Source organism: Adiantum capillus-veneris, chromosome 4 (genome assembly GCF_014529385.1).
Source record: "Adiantum capillus-veneris isolate H3 chromosome 4, ASM1452938v2, whole genome shotgun sequence".
NCBI classification, from domain to species: domain Eukaryota; kingdom Viridiplantae; phylum Streptophyta; class Polypodiopsida; order Polypodiales; family Pteridaceae; genus Adiantum; species Adiantum capillus-veneris.
In genome coordinates, this window is record NC_140934.1 from 104394983 (window position 1) to 104412555 (window position 17573).

The 17573-nt window shown below is 45.1% G+C and overlaps 1 protein-coding gene across 2 annotated transcripts in view; it reads right to left on the reverse strand.

The window, feature by feature from the left end:
- Nucleotides 1-17573, reverse strand: part of LOC147459729 (RNA cytidine acetyltransferase 1-like) — a 185676-nt gene that overhangs the window by 61874 nt on the left and 106229 nt on the right. The window contains exons 12-18 of one of the 2 annotated variants that reach the window (XM_086510950.1): nt 8227-8353; nt 8057-8144; nt 7853-7952; nt 7730-7782; nt 7466-7642; nt 7012-7049; nt 6840-6933 (exon numbers count right to left, since the gene is read on the reverse strand). In XM_086510950.1, the coding sequence (XP_086367076.1) occupies nt 6840-6933; nt 7012-7049; nt 7466-7642; nt 7730-7782; nt 7853-7952; nt 8057-8144; nt 8227-8353 (677 nt within the window). Of the gene's footprint in view, nt 1-6839; nt 6934-7011; nt 7050-7465; nt 7643-7729; nt 7783-7852; nt 7953-8056; nt 8145-8226; nt 8369-17573 lie in introns of both variants that reach the window. The other variant, XM_086510949.1, reaches the window with a different exon arrangement.

Genomic DNA, 17573 nt, shown 5'->3' on the forward strand with positions numbered 1-17573 from the left:
TGGGTTTGTGATTCGACTGAGCTACATGGATACACATATCTCATGGTTTGCAGTGTGCCATTGGTCAGATACGCACATCCTCACATCAGTTGGAGATTGAGACTGGTAGATTCAGAGGTATACCAGCAGACAACAAGGTATGCCGCTTATGCCAGCTAGAGCAAGAGACAGAGCTACATTACATATGTCATTGCACAGTGTACTATGAGATTCGGGCCCGTTTCCACTGTTTATTTAAAGAGGGTTTCGGTCCTTTCTCTAGGTTCATGAGTTATGAGGATCCGAGATGTCTTAAGCTATATCTACTTGAGTTACACACATATAGAGACAGTTTATTGGGGAGAGCTAGACAAAGACAATCCGAGAGACGGATTACAGATTTTTTTTCACTAGATATGGGACAGCCAGAGGAGCACCCAACAGCCATCACTGCAGAGCTCGGCCCACACTTATTCGACCACTACCGGCACTCTCATCAACCGAGCACTGGAGCTACAGAAACTCAAATGGCCACAATTAAGGGGAGGGGTTACACAACATCGACAGAGACTACAGCGGAGGATTCGAGCCATACTCTCTCGGCATCCAGAGTGCAGATGAGGATGGATTCTAGTAGTAGTAGTATTTTTGTTCTAGTCTTTTTATACCCAGACATGGTATCAGATTCATAATTTTGTAACAGTTTGGTCTCATAGGTCTTTTTGGCCTTTTGAAGACGTTATCATTTCATTTCATTTCATCATCTCTCTCTCTCTCTCTCTCTCTCTCTCTCTCTCTCTCTCTCTCTCTCTCTCTCTCTCTCTCTCTCTCTCTCTCTCTCTCTCTCTCTCTCTCTCTCTCTCTCTCGCTCTCGCTCTCTCTCTCTGTGCGACAGAAAGTTCGCCCAAAATCAAGAAATCAAGAAATCAAAAAATTAGAAATCATAGGCCTTCAGACAATTGCAAAATTCGGGAAATTTAAGAACTGCAGAAATTCAAAATTACAGAATTGGCAGGAAATTACAGAAATTACATAAAACCGGGTTTTTTGTCGCTTGGTCGTATTTTGTACAAATTACAGGAAATGCGCCATGTATGCTTAGTGTACACCATGTACGCATAATGTGGAAACACCTGTGCGTGTAGGCCAATTTTTCCTCGTTTCTGACATCGATCAAACATAAGGAAGCAAAGTGATAAGGCCGACCCCATAGAAGATGGAGTTTCAAAGTGCAAAGAAGAAATGGTCGAAACCATTAACAATATCAACCGCCAACTATTAGGGACAATAAGAATGCTCGAGGATCGCGTTTCGGCCCAAGAAAGCAAGATTGCGGCAATGGGAGATCGGATGACGGCCCAAGATGGAAAGATTGCATCACTCAAGAAGGAGCTCGCCAAGGCACGCTCACGAAACACGCTTGAAGAAGGAGAATTGCAACCTTCGGTATCAACACGATCAAAGAACAAGTGCAAGCCATCAAAGAGGGGGAAGACCAACACAAAAAAATGACGACCTCTTGGGTGGACGTCATCACAAAGACTCAACAGAAGGTTGATGAGGCTGAGAAATGGATTGAGGTTGCCAAGAAGGGGAAAAGCAAGTAAACAACAACCTCCACACCCACCATAATTAACCTGACACTAGAAAAGAAGCAAAGAAGGCGTGTGCGCTCTCTACATGTGATAATTTGCGGCCTTAAAGACAAAGATAATGTGGACGAAGAGGTAAAAGAACTCATGGCTTTGATGGGGGTTCATGAGCCCATGCACTCAAGAGCCTGGAGAGTCGGCAACGAGAAAAATGGGAGCAAGGGTTAAACCTCAAAAGAAAGGGCACTCATCCTTCGTTTTTCCTCCATGGAAGAGAAGGACTTTTTGAAGAAGAGACCAACTCTTAAGAAAACGGGCATCTTTCTCCGTGATGATCTTACCCTCTCACAAATCGCTCATATGCAGGAGGTAATACCAGACATTAGAGCGGCAAGGGAAAAAGGTAAGATCCCTTTTCACTCAGATGGAAGAGTGGTGATATTGGAGCCACGTTCCACATGACAGTGTGAGACCTACGGGACCACACTCAAAGTTGCTACCTGGAATTGTAATGGATCTATGCGTCTTGATGTGGGTGCTTTTGAGGAGAGTTTTATTGGGCGAGATCTTCTACTCTAAGACACATCAAGCCCCTGGGCAGTCTATGCCTCACATTGGTGGATACGCATGGGAGACAGTTTGTAGACAGGAGACACGATCAGAGCAGAGAGGGCGGGGCTCAGGAGGAGTGGCAGTGTTATTCAAGGAGGAATTGCAGCCATTAATACATATAGCTCGTAGGGATGCGCAAGCTACGTACATGTAGGTGAGATTGAGAGCAGAGACTGGTAGATATCTTTATATTGCCATTTGCTATTTTCCCCCGAGTACGTCAGTATATGCACCACCCATAGGACAATCCCCTATCTCTATTTTGGATGATGACATATGGGAATTCTCTAGAGATGGCAACATTATCATCCTCGGGGACTTCAATGCTAGGACTGCCCATCATCAAACGGTATTTTATGATACTTCAGAGGAGATGCTGAGAGAGTTGGATATTGATGAGACGGGCCTATCCAGAATATCACACGATGGGGAACATACAAGGTATGGATGGCACTTGATAGATATGGGGACTGCACATGGATTGGCCATCTTGAATGGCCTACAGAGATTTCCCAATGCGGGAGGCTTCACACACTTTCCACACAAACATGGAGCCACCACGATAGATAATGTCATGGCAGAGCTGAGCCTCATATCTAGTATACAGGATCTCACAGTTGGGCCTAGACCTATTGGGGTGGCAGTGGATCATGCTATTGTGTCACTAACCATCTCTTTCCAATTCAATGTAGCACACATTCCACAGGTAGCAGCCCCTACTCCCTACACCTTCACGCGGGAGAAGGATTCTATATACCTTGAAGAGATTTAAAGGCGCCTATCCATTGATGAACCGGAGGGACCTCTGCAGGAGCTTACTACCATACTGAGAGAGACATTACATGATGCAACAGCAGAGGCATACCCACACACACAGCCTGAGCAAAGACATTTTGGGAGCATGCCTCAGAACAGCTGCTATGATGAGGAATGTTGGCAGATTAGAGCTAGACTTCAGAGGGAAGTGCTTTTGGGGGACATCACACACAGACAGTCACATATTGACTTTCGACGCCTAGTGCGGCGGAAGAAGAGAGCATTTTTGGCTCGACTAGAGCAGGATCTATACCAACTATTCTTGAGTCAGAACTCGCGTGAGGCATGGAGGCTCTTTCATGAGAAGCCCCCCCCCCCCCCCCCCCCCCCCCCCCCCCCCCCCCCCCCTTACCTCTACAGAGAACTGGGGTCAGTACGCATCATCTTTGTACACAGTTTCTCGCCAATAGCCCGTTCTCGACCCCCCCGATCAATGGCCACACACATGGGCCTTTTTCACCACTGAGTGGTGAAGAAGGCCATTGACAGGATGAGGACTAGGAGAGCATATGATCATGATGGCTTACTGGCTAAGCATTTCATGCATGCTAGAGATTACTAGCAGAGCTTCTACCAGTTATGTTTAACCGTGCCATGTGTGAGGGCTTGACTGATACTTGGAGCATGTCTACGATCGTACCTATCTTCAAGTTAGGAGACCCTATGGAGCCTCGAAATTATCGCACCATCATGATTGGACACACATTGGCACGGTTGTACGCATCCATTCGTGAGCAGCGCTGAGTAGATGGGCAGAGAGGGAGGGAATGCATGTTGTTGGGCACGCAGGGTTCAGGAGAGGTTTTTCTACTCTTGACCATAATATGACACTCACGGCCATCATCGAGGAAGGTTGATCCCGTGGGAGACGGATCTATTGTAGCTTTGTGGACTTCCGCAAAGCATTTGACACACTACCCAGAGCTAGATTGATGCATAGATTACAGGAGATGGGAGTACCCACAGAGCTCATTTAGGGGATCATGGCATTGTACAGATCAGTAGTAGGGCATGTACGCACCTCAGAGGGTCTATCTACACCGGTTCACTCCAACATTGGGGTGAAGCAAGAATGCCCTCTCTCTCCTACTCTATTTGGTATGTATGTGGATGAGGTTTCTGACTACATTGAGAGAGATGGTGATAGAGATGCACCGCTATCATGGATTCCGCTATTGTTATATGCTGATGACATTGTCTTGGTCTCCGACTCTCCGGAGGGGATGCAACGTCACTTCGATGCTTTGCATAGGTTTGCCCATTAGAGTCGCTTGTCTGTCAACCTTGGTAAAACCAAGGTCAAAGCCTTCATTCACATATGGCCAGGAGACAGTGGAATATACAAATGCTTACACATACCTTGGAGTGGTTTTTAGTGGACCAGCATTTTCTTTGAGGAGAGCAGTAGAGACTAGATTGACCAGAGCCCATGCGGCATTGGCTAGATAGGAGAGGATGTGTTCACAGGTTCAGTTTCAGGAGCCTCGAACGAAGCTCTGGCTCTTTGACACTCTCGTGACTTCTGCATCGCTCTATGGAGCTGAGATATGGGGGCCTTTATTGGATCATCACGGGAGAATAGGTCGTACTGATGGATGTGGGGGCATGGAGAAGCCTCCGGTCTCTATGATCTCGCGGCTCATTAGAGCCAAGCCTTCAGTACCACGTGCCATTATCCGAGCAGAGCTAGCTGCACCCCCACTAGTAGTTGAGGTGCTCACCAGATCTGTTTTCTTCCTACACCGCTTGTAAGAACATCGCAGACACAGATACGCCGACCTTGCACTTGAGTCCTCTCGACAGTTAGCCAGGAAGGGAGACAGAGCTTGTTGGTATGGGGAGATGTCGTCATGGTTCCAGACACATGGATTCGTATAGACAGATTGCCCCTCTTCCAATACTCATTGGATGCACCCTCTCTGACTCTTACACAGTCCGAAGACCACCAGGCTTATCTGCCAGGACCTGATTCAGCTAGACATCACGAGGACATGGATACAGCCAGCACAGGAGCTGGGCACGAAGATGGCTTTCTATAGAGAGCATCTTCTCCAGCTTACGGAGGAAGGTTTTGTGATGAGACCTAGATACATGGACACCCACTTGTCTAATGGGATATGGTGTGCTATTGGCAAGATACACACATCTTCACACCAGCTGCGGATCGTGACTGGGAGATACAGCGGAGTACCAGCAGAGGCCAGGACATGCCTCCTATGTGACCTGGAGCCTGAGACAAAGTTGCACTACACATGCCACTGTCCCGTCTACTACGAGATATGCGGCCACTTGCACTGCTTGTTTAGAGAGGGCTTCGGACCACTCTCCAGAGTCATGCAGTACGAGGATCAGAGATGCTTGGGTCTGTTTTTGCTCGAGCTGCACATACATACAGAGAGCCTGATGAGAGGAGAGGCTAGCCAGTCTCAGAGACGGATCACAGACTTCTTTATAGCAAACACTGGACACCCGGAGGAGCTACTACCACAACAGGGCTCGCCGCCTCACACCGGAGGCACAATGATCGACCGAGCTAGGGAGATCCAGACGCCCACGACTGCGGAGGACTACACAACATCGACAGAGGTTGCATCAGAGGATTCGGATCACCTTGGCCCGACATGCACGACGCTCGGTCACCCGGTCAGGCTATTGACCATGGAGGAGATTGATGAGATCCACCAGCGACCGATGCCGGATCTTTTGTGATCTGTGATTTAGCTATCCCACCTAGCTGGATCTTTTGTGATCTGTGATTTAGCTATCCCACCTATCTGCTTAGATCACACCTAGCTGTTTCAGATTCCATAGAATTTTATTCTATCATTTTATTTTGTCATTTTTGTTACTCTGACTTTGTATCAAATCGATCGATCCATCCGTCCGTCCGTCCGTCCCATCCATCCATCCATCCATCCATATATATATATATATATATATATATATATATCTAGGAGTGGAGTAGATGGCGGATAGCCATGAAAACAACCATAAGGCCAAGCATAATGGCACAAGGGTGGCCATAACTCAGATGAAGCTGAAGTGGGACTAGGAGAGTTTGTGGTCAAGGGCTTCTCTATACCCACCATGGGAAACCATGGAAAACCAAGTGAGTATCTATCAATGCTTGCTCTTAGACCGTCACTACAGCAACACTAGTAGTACTCGTAGTGATAGTCACAACGGTGGGTAGTGCAAGTGACTACGAAATCCTTCTTAGTTCTCTTGTTGTTCTTGTTCTTGTTGCTCTTCTCAATCTTTCTCCACTTCCGGTGCTTCCTATTGTCGTCACTGGAGTCAAGAGGAACTCTACGAGCTCTCAAAAGGCAATGAGGAACTCGGATCATCCTCAAAGCGGACACACTTCTTGTACTCACAAGATGTATTTGACAATGCTGTTCAACAACAGGTCAATAAACTGATGAAGACTACGAAGAGTTCTTGCAAGAAGAGTCAATCAGCAGACTTTCCCAGTCACATAGGATATTAGGGATTCCTCAAATGATCATGTGCCACCACATTTAGTCATGATTAGTAGCTTCCAGACTTTGTACATTCAGCACATTTGCAGCCAATACTGTTCGAATCCTTTTTGGATTGCCATCCAATGTCATTAAACTGTGTCTGTTCTACACAAATGATTCTGCAATTCACCGGGTAGGTCGCTGTTGTTACAACATTAGACCTATTCGAACCTATTGATCTTTAAAAGCCCCCAACCCCCCCCCCCCCCCCCCCCTCCCCCTCTTCTTTCCCCCTCCTCCCCTCTCTCTCAAACCAACATAAAAATAAGTAAATAAAAAAACTGTAATGAGCTAAAGAACCAGAGCAAAAGCCTACCTTCTCAGCTACTTCAACAAGTCTTTCCCTTTCCTTTTTTAAGGCAGGCTCATTATCCACCTCTCCCAGATCTGTCAGCTGGCCCTCATAGTACCTTTCACAAATGGACAGCTTACTGTTACCAGCAAGTAATAATACAGCACTTATCAGAAGTTAAAGAAGAAATTAAGACCTTGCTAGGAGATCCACAGTAGCTGATCCATAGCCGGCCTACAAAAACGAAAGAGTGCATTTCATTTCAGAGTGAGTTTAGGCAAAGTCAGCGCCCTTAGTAGCAATGAATATTACCAACTGAGTTACTATCAAATAAACTGAAGAAAGAGAACAAGAAAGAGCTGATGACAACATTCAACCTATCAATGGCCCACAAGATCTGGTAATCCTTATACAGAGCCTATAAAAACGAACACAACCACGCACCTTCACTTGGCAGTCAGTCAATAAAGTATTCACTACATCAGGGCATCGCCATTGTGAACCAACTCTGTGCCTAAATTTATAAGCACAGTCTGACTTTGTTGTTTTAAGTAAAAACATAATATATAAAGAGAGCTCTAAAGACAAAGCCGCTACAGGAAATACATCATCTTCAACTGCACTGAAACATGCTTCCATCTAAAACTTACTCTGACCAAACTCGGATGAACCGCAATTCGAACAATACGAGCCCCTGAGAGGCTTGGAAACTCGGGATCTTGGAACTGCTCAGAGACCTTCCAAGGTATTTGATCGCCAGATGGAGCAGACCCTTCACTTAAACTTCTCAATGCTGATTCTTTTGAAATCTTTCCTTCCAGGCAAACCTAAAGCATCCACAGATTTTCAGAGCACAAAGCAAGTTCTGTCAACACATGACTGGTAAGTATAGTCATGCTCTACAAAGGAAACACCTGAGCTACACAAAAAATATCTGGCATCGTGTTTTGTGATTCGTCAACTGGCCCTGAAACAATGAATAAGAAATTCTCATTTTTACTACTTGACATTTGTTTGAGAGGAGGAGAATCAATTACCAAGCAGAACAAACAAATGGTGGGCAGGTGCATCTGACATCAACTGCAAATCGTTTGGTGTATTCTTGTAGTGAGAAGCAACATAGAGTGCCATCACTCTCTGCCATTTCAGAATTTGAAAGGAACAAATAAGAAATTAAACCCTCGTTTAAAACATACAAACACAGGAACAATACTTAAATACAAAGGTTTAGATTTATATACCTGAAGAAAATGTTCACTGGCCTTGTGATAGGAGAATAAAGTATCACGATTAACATAATACAGGCGGCATTCACTTGGATGTGGCAACCTGCAAGCGCATAAAATTAAGCTTGAGATATACGAATGTTTATGAAAGTCCTTAAAACAAGTGAGTGCCCCAGCATTGATACCTCCCCTGAAGTTTAGGAATATGATTTGCAGCATTTAGACAAAGCAGTTCATTTAGCCAAGCTTCAGCCGGATCCCCTGCTGAATACCTTATAGGCTCAGAAAGCTCTACTTCCCTAAACGTTCTGCCTGCAAAAGAACACCCTAAGGTAATCATAATTCCAATCGTGCAAGAAAAAACGAATCGCATATTTTACTAAAAATTTTAAATTATTCAGCACCTCACGGCAAGATCTCACCCAGATTTAAGCGCTATCCTGAAGAATCTAAAGATTTGGAATAAAAGAGATTGTTTTGAAAGCATGGAGCTTTCCCCCTTATAAGAAGGTTCTATACAGACACGGCCTAATGGATTTGACATTATATCCATCACTCCAGAACAATTCTTCAAGTTAACAAAGGACAGGGGAGACGGAAAGGGGCACTAGCGGCACAAAACACGGAACTCAGTATGGCCTGCCACGTCAGCATGTAAGGGCGATTTACGGAAATCTCTCCCAGAGTCCAAGATTCTATCTTCTACGGTTTTGGGCCCCTCGGCCGGTGCTCCATAACTTTTTTAAGTTGGTCAGTTCAGTTTCTCTTGTCCCCTCAGCCATTTCTCTTACAGTTGGTCATGCCACATCATCACTTTGTGACATTCCCCCCTCTTGAAGGAATTGTAATTGCCCTCGATTACACCTGCAAAAACAGCCAAAGGGCAGAAACTTTCGTCAATAGACACAGACTCTATGTACTCATGCACCAGACTTCACCAATCCAACACTTCGACAAAGACATCAGTCACTGATCAATCACATTTCTGTCAAGGGTCTCAGATACAAAATCCTAATCATTGTAACCATTTAGAAATCACATCGAGACCACGTTGATCTTTTCACGGATGTTTTGATCCACTAAATATTGTTACTATCGAATTCATATCTTTTCATATCACATTTCGATCAAGCAAACCATGCCTATGACCATCCCCACAAGACACAACATCCACATAGCATGCAATTCACAAAATCAAACACTTAGTTCACATTGAACATTGTGTTTTCAATCATTCAATCTAGCCATCTCATTCCGTCCAGAACTCTTGATGCACTTAAATCACTGTGCATCCATCTCATCCTTCTGGAACTCTTAATGCACTCACAACAGTATCTAGTCATCTCATCCAGATAGACATCTTGATGCACTTATTCACTTAGGCATCACATCTAAGTCTCACTGATCTCTAACATATTGTCACAAGAGGGGCAGCACGTGCCAATAGAAAAGAACAGACTAAACAACTTTAAGCAGTTCAAATAACAACTGAATTGAAATAGAGAGAGACGACACGCGACACGAAGTGGCGGAATTCCACCCCAGAGAGTATTGGCCCCAAACCTTGGCGCCCCTTTCGGTATTTCTTTATATTGCATCATCAACGTACAAGCCGGTACTCCAGACACTGCACCTTCTCCAGGAAGCATGCCAGAGAATGAGCCCTAATCTCATATTTAAAGGCCCTTGGCCTAAAAAGCAATTACAGTAAAAAGCCTTTAAAACTCGAAAGCTTCTGGTTCAAAAGCAAAGCCAAAAAGTTGCCAGTGCAATTTACAAAAATCCGTACAGCTTGCCACGTCATCAACCAACGCAAAGTTCGGAAATCTGCCCTTAGGGTTAGGGTTAGGGTTAGGGTTTCTGCAGTTTTAGGATTTCTGGCATAAGAATTAGGGTTTGCAAGTTTTAGGGTTAGGGTTTCCAGAATTAGGGTTTCAGCAGTTAGGTTTTTGGTAAAAAATAGGGTTTGCAAGTTTTAGGGTTTCCAAAGTTAGGGTTTCAGCAGTTAGGGTTTTTGGCAGAAATTAGGGTTAGGGTTTCTGCTCTCGGGCAACCACATCATTAGTTTGTGACACTTCTTCTGTTACTTGTTCTTCTTAGGGTTTAGGCCCCTCAGCCGGTAGCTCCGTTCTTCAGTAGGTCGATACACAGCAGTTTGCTACATCTCCCCTTCTTGAGAGAGAGTAATCGTCGTCCATTACAGCATATCTGCAAAACAACTCAAGTTAGCTCAAAAATTTCAAAGGGAGAATCAGTGTGCTCTTTTTATTAAGGAGTTAGCTTCTCCTTTTTGCTCTCTTGATCAAGGAGTTAGCTTCTCCTTTTCGGCTGTTTTGATCAAGGAGTTAGCTTCCGGCGTAGTAAAATTGGCCATAACACCCAGACCGTACTGATCTTACACGGGTGTCTTGATACAGTAAAATTCCATACCCAGGCAATCTCATCCAATTAGGAATATTCAGTAGTTGGCACATCCCAATGCAACACAAATGCTCACATATGCAGGTTACAAGACATAGAAACATAAAGCCGCCGATGAACACTCCTCCCGCATAACCTAACAAGGTCCGGGCCGGGAGATATTCAACGACTCACTCATCACTCCTCCCGCATAACCTAAAAAGGTCCGGGCCAGGAGATATAGAGGCCTATTACAACCAAACGGCCCCCAGACCACAGCCTGCGTCGTTTGGAGGTGCTAAGAGTAACCACTGCTCAGACTTCTTAATACTCCTCCCGCATACTCATCCAAGTCCGGGCCAGGAGTCACAACAACAATTATTTTACAAGCATACAACCAAACGATCCCCAGGCATCGGCCTGCATCGTTCAAGCAAGGTTTTCAAACATACAACAAAACGCTCCCCAAGCATCGGCATGCGTCGTTCCGAGGTTCAAACAATACCAAAACACTATTTCTCAGTTCTCCACCCGGGAGTAAAATCACCAATCATTGAAACCAGTATCAAACCAGAGTCAAACAATTAAAATCAGCACCTTGACAGGTTTAAAACAGATAGCATCAATTTCAAACAAATTCCAAACAGGATCACCAAACAAGTTCAAACAGAACTCAAACTTAACAAAACAATCTCGACATCAGTCAAGCTCGAAAAGTTGACTGACTTTCCATACTGAAACCTGCACCAAAAATTAGGGTTAGGTTCATTCCATAAGGTCGTAACCAAGCACAGCATAGTCCATCAGCTCTTGGACAAATAGTGAGCAATCGCACTCGATCTCCAAGGTCATCTGCTTGTGAAGAGACATCTAGTGGCAGATGTCGAGAAACTTCAAGTTATAATCTGCTAAGGTTTCCATGGCAAGCATTTCAAGATACCCCATTCTGCCAGAAGTTGCACTCCGAAGGAAGATGTCAGAAACCATACAACTTCGGGCAAAATTTCTCTTGATAGCTTGCCAAGTACTTGGAGTATACTGCTTGGTTGGCATTGCTTCTGAAAAAAAAAACAGTGACTTGAAACAAATCTAGATCCTTCTCTTGCAAGTGATCTTAATTGGTTTATGCCCTCTAAGACATGAGCAATGAAGACAGGAGCGCGCCCGATGCGCGATGAAGTAAGGGTGGGAGTGGCTAATGAGTCCGGGTTCGCGCCCGAAGATCCCTGTCACAAAACGGGAGCGTACACGAGCACTTAGAAATCTGAAAAATATAATACTTTGCAAACATGAGAGAAGGGAGAAGATCGACACAGTATTGGGGACCAGAAGATGGGCCGGTCCCCCCCCGTTAAGAGTATTCTTTATTCAGGGAGAATTCTTATACAAGCACTAGAACCCGAGGAAACCCCTCCGTTCTGTAATCTTAGACCCGAAGGTCGTGCTTTCTCGTAAAGGGCTTGGGCACAAGGTCGTTCCTTCCCGTTAGGGACTTGGACGCGAAGCCGTACTTTCCCGTAAGGGACTTAGGCGTAAAGCCGTACTTCCTGTGAGGGGCTTTCCCGTAAGACGGGAGATTCCTGCAAAACAAACCACACAAAGCAACAATTCTCAATGCGTATCAACACCTTATACCTATCGCTCCTTGCTCGAAAAAGCGACCTCCGTACTCAGTCGTCACACGAACACTTGCAATTTCCGTTGCCAACCTCTGTTCCAGAATCCCAACGCTAGCTTCTTCTGCTGCCTCCGGCGTGTCCCAAAAACTAAACGCTGGCTGCTACTTTATAGGGCCTGGCACCCGGCGGGAATAGAGCCGAAAAGCAAGACCCTAGCGCCCCCTAGAGAGAGGAGAGAAAGAGATCGCTGATTCAGTCCCCCTACGTAGCTTTTTAGCGCTGGCTTTTTTTTAAGAAGAGCCTTGGTTTATTTTATTAATAAAAGGGGTGGTCACTTAAAAGTGAGCGGCCACTTTATAAAATAAAGTGTGAACCTGTTCAAACTTTAAAAACTCACTCAATTAGTGAAAACAATGCTACACGAACACATTCCAGGCGTCCCCGGATGCAGAACACGGCTCAGATGCAATGCAGACACAGACTCCTCGCGGGAAACATCTGCCCTCCCGCGAATGTTCATGCTTTTCGTAAAAGCTTCATTGAACCCATCTTTATTCTTGTGCTTGCGTTCTTACGCGTATTTTCTTACTCGGTTCGGATTTCCTCCTTGGCCTACAGGATGCCCCCTTACTGATGCACCCGTCACCCATCATGTGACACATCAGGGGCACTCGTAACCCGGCCCTTTCCACCGAACTTACGGAAACTCCTTCGCGATGTTTACCGTCACCCATCAAATGACACATCAGAGTTGTCCGTTTTTTATGGCAGTTCCTATAGCTGCAATCTTTTAACAGTTCTTAGTGCACACAATAAAATATCCTAAAAAAGAGATAAATCATTAAAAATAAGAAAATTGTCCAATTAGCAACATCCCTCTGGCTTCTAAACAGTTGACCTCAACTGTAGTGCTTGGACATATACCCCCAATATCTCGGGATAAGCTGCTAATTCCTCCTACGTCATCCACTGAGCATCTAGATTCGAATAGTTCTTAAACTTAACGAAATACTTCCGTGTTATCTTTCCGGATTTGAGAGGCCGCTCCTGATGACTGTCCAATTAGCAACATCCCTCTGGCTTCTAAACAGTTGACCTCAACTGTAGTGCTTGGACATATACCCCCAGTATCTCGGGATAAGCTGCTAATTCCTCCTACGTCATCCACTGAGCATCTAGATTCGAATAGTTCTTAAACTTAACGAAATACTTCCGTGTTATCTTTCCGGATTTGAGAGGCCGCTCCTGATGACTTACTATCTGCTCCGGTTGGAGTATTTCTTCTGTTTCCTCAACCTCAGGAGGTTCCTCAGCACTAGGCTGGCTCGGAGGCGGTCCCACATACAGCCGGAGTAAACTGAGATGGAAAGCATTATGGATCTTCCAATTAGGCGGTAGCTCTAATCAGAAGGTGACATCATTCACTTGCTCAGTGATCTTAAACGACCCGTAATAACGGGTAGAAAGTTTTACCACCTTCCCCTTATGAGACGCTCGTTTCTTAAGTCTTTCCTTCTCAAACTTGAGTAAGACTAATTGTCAGACTGTTACGTCTAGATTCCTCCTGTGCTTGTCTACAGCTTTCTTATGCTTTTCCTGAGAGCGTAAAATAGCTCTCCTAACTTGCCCAAAGGCTATGTCCAAACCCCGGACAAATTCATCTGCTGCAAAGATCTTATCCTTAGTTAAAAGGATCGGTGGAAGCAAAGGCTTACCATAGAGAATCTCAAAAGGTGCTTTCCCCGTCGATGAGTGTATGGTATTGTTATACGCATACTCGACAAGAGGCAAATATTTCTCCCAGTCAGATTGCCGGTCTGACACATAAGCTTTTAACACATCCAAAACTGTGGAATTCGCTATCCTACTTTGCCCGTCCGTTTGAGGATGGTAGGCAGATGAAAAATTCAGCTTCGTACCAAGATTATCCATCAAGGCACGCCAAAAATTTCCTGTCATGTGAAGATCTCGGTCACTCACAATAGACTTAGGCATTCCATGATGCTTAAAGATCTGTGCTAGAAAGACCCTAGCCATATGATCTGCTTTGATCGTTTTCTTGACTGGTATAAAGTGTGCTTGCTTGTTAAACCTGTCCACAATGGTACAGATCGCGTCATTTCCAGTCTGAGTTCTAGGGAGGTCCATGATAAAGTCCATGGCAATACTTTCCCAAGGTTCATTAGGCACAGGCAAAGGTTGTAGCAACCCAGGCGTCTTATGCCGATCATACTTCACTTTTTGGCAAACCAAGCATTCCCTGACATACTTATCAATGTCTGCTTTAAGGCTAGGCCAAAAGAAATATCTTTCCATTGCTAGGGTCGTAGGGAGAATGCCCCGATGACCCGCATAAGGCGAAGCGTGTGCTTCATCCATGATCTTCTTTCTTAATGGTTCCACCACACATATGGCCTGATGGTGGTAGAGATAACCATCCCGAATAGAATAGGGAAACTCATTCTCTCCACGATGTAGCTTTCCCCAAATGGTGGAGAAATCTGGATCATTCGGATACAAATCTGGTAGTGCTTCTAATTCTTGGTGATACACCGAAGTGATAGCGTTCACCCTTGGCCGCCTAGACAATGCGTCCGCGACCACATTCTAACTCACAGCTGTGTGAAGGATCTGGAAGTGAAACATAGACAAAAAGTTTGCCCATCTCATCTGCTTCTCAGATAGTTTCCTTTGCGTAAGAAAATACCGCAAACTCTGGTGATCAGTCTTGATCACAAAATCCGCTCCTAGAAGATAGTGCTTCCAGTTGGATAAGGCGTGAATCACAGCCGTGAGTTCCTTCTCGTAGATTGATGCATGCAACTCTGCATCCTTAAGCCGTCTGCTTTCGTAGGCCACTGCATCGCCTTCTTGATTTAACACTGCTCCGATGCAAGTGCCTGAAGCATCGCAATGAACCTCAAATGGTTTCCTTAAGTCACGCACTATCAAAATAGGTCCATGGCTTAGCAAGTACTTGAGCCGATCAAAAGCTCCTTGTTGTCTCAATCCCCGTCTAAAAGGAATCTTCTTCTTTGTCAAATTATGAAGATGTCCTGCTACATGAGCAAATCCTCGGACAAACCTTCGATAATACGAACATAATCCAAGGAAACTACGTACATCATGTACCGTAGTGGGAATAGGCCAATCTTCTACCACTCGGATCTTGGCAGGATCCATACTCACTTGATTGTGAGAGACTATATGGCCGAGATAGTGTATCTCTGAGAGAAAGAACTGGCTCTTCTTTGCATTCACATGCAACTCATGCTTTCGCAATTCTTGAAACACCAAGTCCAAGTGCTTCCGATGTTCCTCGTCTGACTTAGAGAAGATGAGTATGTCGTCAAAGAATACTCCCGTAAAAGCTCGATACGGGCTGAAAATGCGGTCCATCATGCGATTGAACGTCGCAGGAGCATTGGTCAAGCCGAAAGGCATTACCAAAAACTCATATAGTCCAAAGGTTGTGCGGAAAGCAGCCTTATGGACATCCTCAGGGGCGATCCGTATCTGATGATACCCACTCTTTAAGTCTATGCGACTAAAGACACTTGCACCCTGCAACTTATCAAGTATATCATCAATCCGAGGGATCGGAAAGCGATTCTTGATCGTGATCTTGTTTAAAGACCTATAGTCTATGCACATTCGAAACGTGCCATCTTTCTTCTGCACCAGTAAAACTGGAGAGCAATAGGGTGAAGCACTGGGCCGTACTAACCCTTTCTCTAGAAGCTCATTAACTTGCTTCAAAATTTCCTCTTGCTGAGCAAGACTCACTCGATAAGTGGGTTGATTGGGAGGCGAGCTACCCGGTATGAGATCTATGCGGTGATCTTCCGGGCGTACCGGAGGGAGTTCATCAGGAAGTGTTTCCATGAAACAATCTTTGAACTTTTCAATAAATTGAAGACGCTTAATTCCCAGACTAGAGAGAGAGTCCCTACTAGTTTTATCCTTCTCACGTGCAAAAATCAAGTAAGCAATCAAGTAAGCAGAAACACACTTCTTCATTTCTTTCTTAATAGAGATATGGCTTACAATTGGGAACTGCCAATCTCCTATATCAGCATGAATCTTTCTTTTCTTACCCCCATGATCAAAAGTGAGGGTCTTTTCCACATAATCGGGAATAGGTGTCATGTGGAAGTGCCATGGCATACCCAAGATGATATCACATCCCTCGATGGGTGCCATCAAAAATGATTCGCGGTCCTTGTACTCGCCAATCCGAAGATTGAGCTGTCCTTGCACAGGAGTTGCATTGGTTGTCAACACCTCGAATGCCGATCCGGATGTAACCGGTGTGCCAAGCTGAGCCGGTGTGAGGCACAAACGTTCCGCAGTATCCAGGGAGATGAAGTTATCCGTGGATCCTAGATCATAAAGAATCAGTACTCGCTGGTTGTTCAAAGACCCCCAGCCCTTCAGAAGTTGACGCTTCCCTTTCTCCGTTTCTGTGTTTCCTTGAACATCTAGAATTGAGTTCGAGCTTGGCGGTGCGGGTTCCTTCCTTGCTTTCTCTTGCCTCGTAGACGCTTGTTCTTGTCGTTGCTGCTTTAGCGGGCAATCCCGTTTCAGATGTCCTTTCTCGCCACAGTAGAAGCATCTTCCTTCCTCTCTGAAAGTTTGAAGTTGAGTAGGAGAAAGATACTTAGTTTGCTTGCCATTGCCCTCTGGCTTCTTAGAGTGGTCATCGTCCCTAGATGGAGGACGTTTTCTTCCTTGGCCCCCTTGGTCATCGTAGACCCCTCTTTGTCTTGCACGGTAAGTGCTATGCTCCATTTTTCTGGGCCTCCCAGTTGAGTGCAAATCCTCAGCAATGATTGCTGACTCCATCATCCTCTGAAGAGTATCATGCAAATACACTTTCATACTCTTTCGAAGCTAGGGTTGAAGACCCGCTTCGAACTTTCGTTTCTTTTCCTCGTCGGCAATCTTCATGGAGGGAGTGACTTTCAAAAGAACCGACCAATACTTGTCCACATAGCTCATTACTCTTTCATGTTCCTTCTGGGCAAGCCAGTCCCATTCCTTACGTATGTCCTGCTCGAAGTCGGGTGGAAGAAATTGTTCATAAAATTCAGATTTGAAGCTCTCCCAAGTTCTGGCCTGAGAGCCTTCCAGAATCTTGGCTAACCACCAATTACTTGCCGTTTCCTTGAGGTGCATCCCCACATGGCGTAATTTGGATCTTTTTGTGAAGTGCCCATTGGTAAAGGCGACTTCAAACTGTCTGATGAAGGACAGTGCTTCGGAGATGTCTCTCCGTCCGTTGTAGGTTTCGAACTTGATGTCCTTGTCGCCCGATTTGAAGACTCTCATGCGATGTTGAGACTTGCGACCATGCTTCTTGAATCGAGGCTTATCTTTAGGTTGATGTAGGGTGGTAGTAGTAGCGGCTTCCTTCTTCTGACGAGATGATCGAGAAGTAGAAGTATAATCAGGAGAGTAAGATGGAGATGAGATACAGATGTCCTTTCTCTCGTCTAGCAAAGAGAGTGCTT